The sequence below is a fragment of the Micrasema longulum genome, unplaced genomic scaffold (assembly GCF_059751315.1).
Source record: "Micrasema longulum isolate JH-2025_06_02 unplaced genomic scaffold, ASM5975131v1 h1tg002483l, whole genome shotgun sequence".
NCBI classification, from domain to species: Eukaryota; Metazoa; Arthropoda; class Insecta; order Trichoptera; family Brachycentridae; genus Micrasema; species Micrasema longulum.
The window spans coordinates 36465-45021 of NW_028279625.1; the positions used below are offsets into that span (position 1 = coordinate 36465).

Genomic DNA, 8557 nt, shown 5'->3' on the forward strand with positions numbered 1-8557 from the left:
ATGGGTGAATTGACTATAAGATTTATTTATGAAAACACACCAGTTACCAATAGCCATAAATTAAAATTATTTTGTTATTAGCAGGACGGGCCCGAACAATGAACCGGTAGAAATGCTATGATCTACGACATTTCTTGTATAAAAAAGTCCATATTATGATATGAAGTGAAATTATACCCTAAAACAATACTTATTCAAAAACAATTCCTACTCAAACGAAAGACATGACCTCAACAATACAAGACATCCAAATAATATAATCACTATATTATCAACACAAAGACAAATTAAACAAATACACAACTAATGCCACTTTATATTATGCAATTAACCTATTTCCACTGATCAAATATTTCAATTTTGGGGGCATTTTCAATTACTTTTAAATAACTCAATTAGAAAATAGTAATCACGTTGCAGTAGATTGAAATTAGAACATCGGACCTCTGATCTAGGCGGCCTCCGTGGTCAAGACGCTTGACTCACGCACGGAAGGTTCTGGGTTCGATTCCCGGTGAGAACACAAAAATTTAAATTATTTTTTTCTCAAGCCTGGGTGTTTTGTAATGTAATTCACCACTGTTATTGAGCCTCCTGGCCTGTTGTAGTGCAAAAATAAATCAAATAAAATAAATAAATCTATGAGTCCGCAACCATCACAACCAGAGGATCCGCACAACCGCAGGATCACAACCAGATTCTTGTTTTCTTATTATTAGCTTACATTTTATAGTAGCAAAACTAATATTAGTTTTCCATTCAAAATTGTAAAGGTTTTTTTTTAAATGAATGAGTTTGCACAGAAACAAAAACTTACAAAGTAATGAAAATTTATTATATTTTGACTACAGCCAAATTTACATGTATTTTTTATAAGCATGTATGTAATTCTGTATTTTTAATTATGTGTATTTTTTCTTTACAGGTGGAGTCACGTTTCTTCTAACTCATAGTCCACTGAAATATAAAAATTAATTGAATTGATGCAATGCACTGCCGAGTTATCGATTCAATATCAATTATTTGCATCACCGAACTCGGGTAGTAGAGATTCCTGTTTCCACGAAGATTTATGCAAGTTCGTATTCAAACTACATCTTCAATCAAGCAAAGAGAATTGATGAAGACATATAAAATATTTTAATTCAATTGCCAAAGAACCAGGAATTCGAACTGGGATAGTAAAATTTCATAATAATTCTAACTGTGCAACGAGAAATTACGATCATTGTTTTCCATTATGACTTCTGATTCTTAATTTAAATGAATTTGCAATGAAGAGGACAAAAAACAGTCGTAAAAAAAGTGGTAGATTGTTTAGTGAATAAACCGTTAATTTATAACGACATCAAAAAGCGTTTGACCTCCAGTGAGAATTTTTATTTCAAAGCCTTTAAAGTTTTTTTCAAAATAAAATAACAGTCTTGTGAAGTCGTATTTTTTTAAAGATTGCCTACTAATCGAGTATTTTAAAATGTTTCGTGTATGTTCTCGTTTAAAAAAATAACAGACTGGTCGTGTTAGTTGATTTTGAGTCTTTAAAATGGGAAATAATGCCAGTTCAGAGTCCCGGGCGTCCACACTTCCGAGACGGAAGTGGGGCGTAGGAAAAGATAAAAAAGAAACTCCACCCTCGAACGCAGAGTCATCCAGAGTTCTGTTTCTTCTCTATCTGATTCACAGGACTTGGAATATCGTCGTGGAACACGTGGACTCCAAAAGCGTCTCAAGGTATTTAAACCTATTTTTTTTTTTATTCAATTATTTTAAACATATTTGGATAGGATAAAGTCTCCTTCATTCTTCTTTAGACTTCGTTTCTTTCTACTCTAACTCAATCGTATTTTATACAATATTTCCATCTCTATATCTGCAATTGAAAAATTGGTATTGTTTTCTGATTTTGGATTTAATAATACTCTGTAGCTCAATCACAAATGATAATAAGCGACGTGATAACAATTTCTCACCATGGTTGTTTATCGTATTCGCGATCACAATGGAACATCCATGAACACCTTATATTAAATTTCAAAATATTTACGTTTCGCGATTTATAATCCTGCGGCGCAATCACATATTTGAATTTCACCGGTGTAAATATGGAAAATACTCGAAAACTGCTTTTTATTTATATATTTTTTATTTATCATAATTTTTATTGCATTTAGCCGGCGGTAGCCAAATGTTAAAAAAACAGTCGCCATAGTTATTGTAATTAAATTTTCACTTTTTAGTATTAGATTCTCCTTCCTTTTTTGCAAATGCAATATATTGTATTATTTTTTATCGTAAACGCCGATTATTCGCCAATGAACTGTATTTATTTACAAGGAAAACACAAAACAAACCGACACGCGCGTTGACTTAGAGATTACACACGCGTTGACTTATAACGGCGATAACTTAAGGATGTTCATTATTGTTCATTGCGAAATGTTCAAATGCTTAGCATGTTTTTAAGCACGGCGATAGTTATTTGTGATTCAGCTACAGGCGATCATTAGGACTGATATAATGTCCAACCGTCTATACTAATATTCTAAATGCAAAAGTGTATTTGTTTGTTTGTTTCCTTCACGTCACAATGAAGCAACCGATCGACTTAATTTTTGGCATGGCATTAGCACTCCAACTGCAGTGTAACTTGATCATGTATTACGTGAAGGCATCTTTTATTACAGTGGTAAACTACCTTTTATATTTGACCTGTGTTTTCAAACGATTAACTAGTTATGTTCATCCAAACAAAATACTCATCTTGTATTATTATTATTTGTGATTGAGCAACTGGTTTAATTGAAAAACACACATTCTGGAGAAACAAATTAAAACGATTTGCTTATTTACGAGCATCCTTATTTGTTGTGCCTTTCTATTAGAGATGCCACGAATAGTGATTTAGCCGATTACCGAATATCGAATATTTGGCCACGCTCACCACGGTCGCACAAAGATGTGTGCATTTCGCAGGTGACAGATCGGTGCGCGCGGGGGTGACGGGGCGGGCGTAGTTGTTTATTTTGCGAATAGATCATGTCGCGACACGTTTTATTTGCTTATTTTTATTTTATTTTATTTTATTTTATTTTATTTTATTTTATTTTATTTTATTTTATTTTATTTTATTTTATTTTATTTTATTTTATTTTATTTTATTTTATTTTATTTTATTTTATTTTATTTTATTTTATTTTATTTTATTTTATTTTATTTTATTTTATTTTATTTTATTTTATTTTGTTTTATTTTGTTTTATTTTATTTTATTTTATTTTATTTTATTTTATTTTATTTTATTTTATTTTATTTTATTTTATTTTATTTTATTTTATTTTATTTTATTTTATTTTATTTTATTTTATTTTATTTTATTTTATTTTATTTTATTTTATTTTATTTCCTTTTATTTTATTTTATTTTATTTTATTATTTTTTTAATTTATTTTATTTTATTTTATTTTTTATTGTATTTAACATGCAAAAACCACTATACACCTTCACCATAGTTAGTGCACAAAAATATGAAACCATTTCGACATGCATTTTAATAAGCACATGCACTGATTAGGACAAACATTCACCGATTAAATTATAAAAATATTCTGTTGCTTGTGAATTAATAAAAAAAAATAAGAGGAGGGGTTGGAGGGAGGGAGTAAGCTTAATAGGTTTATTAGGGTGACCATTACAGTGGAAAATCGTATAAAGGACTATATTGGAAGTTTGTTTGATTATTGACCAAAGGAACATTATTTTTTAAAGCTTTCCTAATGTGAAATATTTCCATATTATTTACTTTTAACCCTTTATAATTTGTATGTAAGATTTTAACTCCCGTATTTTTATTAAATTCATGATTTAAATTGATTAGGCGATTTGCGAATTCAGAAAAATTATTATTGTGAAGACACCTCATATTTTCATAATTTAATCAGTGCATGTTTGTCCTAATCAGTACATGTGCTTATTAAAATGCATGTCGTGGTGGTTTTATATTTTAGTGCAACAACCATGGTGAAGGTGTATGGTGGGTTTTGCATGTTGGTTGGCATGTTGGTTTAATTGGTGTCCTGACGAAGAGACTGGTACGTCTTGAAACCGGTAGACATAGAAAAGTCGGTAAGTGGTTAGATACAATAAAAATGTCCAGCATTAACAAACATTCTTTGTTTTTCAATTTTCATTTTAAGATTTGCAAACGTATGCAGTATCAAACACAGGTAATATATTTTATATAGCCCAGTTTAAAACCGGTAGTCGCTGCTAATGTTTAATTATAACCGAACTGTCAGAAAAATGAACTAGTCGAAATGGAGACAAGACAGACACTTTCTTTTTTATCATCGTAAACTTTTTATTAAAACCTGATTCTGATTAGTTATTTTGTTGTATCAAATCTTATCGGAATCATCAAGCTACCGATGTTTTAATGACCTATCAATCACTCTGTAATTAGCAACTTATTTGAATGATTATCTCTGAGATTGTGTGTTTTGATCGACGTTAAAAATTTAACCACTTGAAAATACAATGTTGTATTGTGTAAATCTTGTTGTGAATAAAATAACATATTACGAGCATATTATCAAGTCACAAACTTGTGAAATCAAACTCAAATAATATAAACGAATAAGGTGGAAATGTGTAGGTATTGTATGGATGAGTGCGCGTGAATTGATTTGAAGTTAAGTGAGAAAGATGGATTATAATTTAAGTTATTTATTGAGTAGATACACACGAGTTACATCCTTACAATTTTGTACAGAAAAAAAATATAATAGCAAACACTGGACGGAGAGCTGTGGTGAGCGGCACGAAATATAAATACGAAATGTGAAATGCTCTTCCACTGCACGACGTTTAATATCTTGTCCGAGCTGATGTTGCAGCGGATTACGCGTTGCAAATCATAGCGGGGTTCGGCTCTGACAACCACACGGCTTTTAGTGTTTCTCTCCACAGTATTATGTGTTTACTAGATGTTTTAAGTATAAAAATTTTTTTTTTTTTCTTTTATATACCCACTTACCGACTTTTCTATATCTACCGGTTTTGAGACGTACCTTTTAAAAAATAATGTTCCTTTGGTCAATAATCAAACATGCTTTCAAAATAGTTCATTGGACGATGTCCCATTGTAATGGTCACCCTATACCTATTGAATTTACGTCCTTACTTTCATCTCCTCCCTCTTTTTTCAACTTTTTTTCCTACAACAAATATTTCCATAACCTACTTAATGCATGTAAGGGTTATTTATTAAAATGCATGTCGTGTTCGTTTTATATTTTTGTGCAACAACTATGGTGTATGGTGGGTTTTGCATGTTGTTTTTATTAGTGTCCTGATGAAGAGATGGTTACGTCTCAAAACCGGTAGACATAGAAAAGTCGGTAAGTGGTCAGATACAAATATCAAATTACATTTAGTAAATTGTTTAACCTCAAAATTACTGCCTTAAATATTGATGATAATATTTCTAAAAATATAACTTACTTAGACACGATGTGCACAGTCGTTAGAAATATTATAATTAGAGTTTAACAGTCGATTATTATTGCCTTTTATTTAATCAATAGACCTTTTAATTTCAATATGTCATCTATTATAATTGATTTTGAACAAGATGGGTACATGAACCTAAATTAATTTGTAACATTACGAATACAAAACATTCATAATCGATTAAAATGCATTTAAAGTATTCCCTCCTCATACTAAATTGTTTTAAAAACCGATAACCTTACTTTTGGTTTCGCTCATACTAAAAAAAAAGTGTAAAATAACCCATTTGATTACCAACGTTTTCGTTTAGGACATAATATCATTAGTTACTGAAATAAATCTCTGATATTTTACAAAACCGAAATATATAGTTATATATTCTCGTTTTGTGACTGTTCTAGCTTTTTTAACTGCCTACATCACGAGTTTAGCTAAGTCAGTTGTCATTTGATCAGCAAAAAAAGTGGGTGTGTTGCAGTTTTCCAGAATAAAATTAGCGATAATTTAATATTTTACCTTAAATAGGCTAATATGACTATTTTCATATAATATCTCACAAAAAAAACACGCCTTTTAATAACTTTTAATCTCAACAAATTACAGGGATGGAGAATACCTTAAATTAGGGAATATGGAAATTTAGGCATTTACAGATCTTATGACCTGTCATTGGCTGATGTAAGTGGCCACTTCACACAATGTGTAACATTACCATTCTGCCCATGTTTGATCATCCACATTTCCTCAACTCTTCCATCTGTTGAATTTTGTGAAGTAAAAGAGCTTAAACCTTTATAACATGGGTGAGATTCATCCGGCTGAACCAAATCACCTACTAAGCAACGCCTGAAAACAATTTTCCAGTTTTTATACTTCTTATTTTACCAGGTAGTAGTTCAACAATGTTTGAGTCTGTCTAAATGGGGTTAGCCTAGACTTCCATATTCCCTTATTTAAGGTATTCTCTATCCCTGTTGTAAATTGTTAATCTTAATTACTCCCGAGGGGGTGAAATCCAGTCTTTTGTCTACGAACATTAGGACAAACTCAAATATTGTAACTTCAATATTATCAAAAAACTATCAATTTAATAAAAATAAATATTTCTTATTCACTTCAGTCTGGAATACAAACAAAATAAAACGAATAACAAAAAAATATATCCAAGTACACTTCTTAAAAAAAAAATTTTTTTTTACAATAAAAAAAAAACATATTGATATTACGAGCTTCAAACGTGTTTGGGTTAGATGACATAGAATAATCCCTATAGTATGTACAAGTTGGAACTTTATTTATTCAAAATAATTCATGTAGCGCCATTTTTGAGAAATAATAAACATCGCAACACGCCTTACTGCTACAGAGAGCAAGAGGCTTGGGATTCTTGTTCCCCATTTCCAATAACGTTAAATTTTAACTATTATTTAGAATAATGATTACAACACATCTCTCTGCCACATAGCGCAGGGGTGGTTTAAAAACTAGACCTTATTTACAGTTAAAGTTTTAGTTTGACTAAGAGTATCCAACAAAAAGCCCAACCAATACTCTACAGACAGACTTTTTACTGAATTTCCCGTAATAGACATAAGACAAATATACATAAATACAATTTTAAGACATTTCCATCAAAATCCTGACAGACATAATGACGGGCAACAAATTTACGATACTAGGCAAAGACAATAAACAATACGTTTGCTCCCAAAGAAAAAAACAAATTGCAAACAAGGGCATTATAATTTTCTGGCCCCTAAGCCATACATTTTTTTAAGTAAGGACATATTGGTGAACAAAATGAAAAACAATATTTTCAAAGCTCGAGTCCATAAATGGATTGCTAAAAAAACCAGACAAGAAGCTGAGGAATATGTTTCATATTTCAGAATATAATTTTTGTTTCTTGAAAGTCCTTTCTCGTTTTATTAATGTAGATATGTTTTAGCATTTAAAAAAAAAATCTTTTGAATTTTTACACAACTATTGATGTGAAAGTATGTACAATTATGTAAAAATAAATAATACACTGACACTCCGGTACGTGCCCGTAGGCTAGTGGAGTGGCTACATCCATAAATGAAAATAAAATTATATTGAATGTACCTATTGTATTAACATTTTTTTTTGTAAACTGTGTATTTGTATTTTATATTAGATTAAATTAATCAATAAGATAAATAAATAATTTTGAGGAAAGACAACATGGTTGAAGTAAAAACATAATTTTTTACTTTTGAAATAATTATGGTAGATATAATAATTTCTTGTACCTCAAAATAAATAGTTGTATAGGTTAATTATCGTCTGTTTCTATAGATGGAGAGGATCCCGTAGAAACCTGGATTCTGATAGTGACCCAAGAGATTCTGAGTTGGCGTCTCAGTACTCTTTCTGCAGCTGCAGTCACTGTAGATGTGCTGAAGATGGGGACTCTTTATGCAGCAGGTTAGTAACATCGTATTTTTCAAATATCTTATTTTCAATTGTACGGGGAAAAAAATGTAACATTGTCGTACTTATACGTCAGGAGTGAATCATCTATATAAGCAGTTATGCGCAGCCAGTACATACCATTATATTTGACTATCCTTCTTTATTTACAGAAAAATATATAAAATAATTATTACTTTTTATAAATGATTGCCACCGTTTGTATTTTCCTCCAAATATAAATTAAAATATCAATGAAACGCGTCTTGCGCCAGCAGTGAGCCAAAAAACTATTCGATTATTCCAGCTTATTTCTTCTAATACTTTTATTCAGTCATATCGCAGAAAATGTGGCGCTCGACGCCCCTGATTTTGGCATTATTTATTTCTAGAACAAATCGGGCAGTTGAGATTTCAATTCAAATGCGAATACCTAATACGTACCGAATTCATTGCGCTATTTTTTAATAAAGTTATATATTAAAGTAATGGACAACATATCTACATAATGATCAACAATATTTTGAGTTTGTCCAAATTTTTGTAGACAAGGACTGGATTCAACTCCCCGGGGAGCTGTCAATATTAACATATAACAACAGAGATAAAGAACATTT

The 8557-nt window shown here is 30.5% G+C and overlaps 1 protein-coding gene across 1 annotated transcript; it reads left to right on the plus strand.

Annotated features, from left to right (window-relative positions):
• Window positions 1–918: 918 nt before the first annotated feature.
• On the plus strand, window positions 919–8118 carry LOC148272106 (uncharacterized). Its single transcript, XM_088240522.1, has 2 exons — window positions 919–1731; window positions 7827–8118. The coding sequence occupies exons 1-2, from the start codon at window positions 1544–1546 to the stop codon at window positions 8041–8043; spliced, it is 405 nt and encodes a 134-aa protein (XP_088096648.1). The 5' UTR covers window positions 919–1543; the 3' UTR covers window positions 8044–8118.
• Window positions 8119–8557: the final 439 nt, after the last annotated feature.

Bases quoted from the DNA above. Each gene is read 5' to 3' on its own strand.
- LOC148272106 (XM_088240522.1), top strand. From the start codon at position 1,544: ATGGGAAATAATGCCAGTTCAGAGTCCCGGGCGTCCACACTTCCGAGA. The intron at 1,732-7,826 runs GTATTTAAACCT...CTGTTTCTATAG, and splicing joins GACTCCAAAAGCGTCTCAAG to ATGGAGAGGATCCCGTAGAA.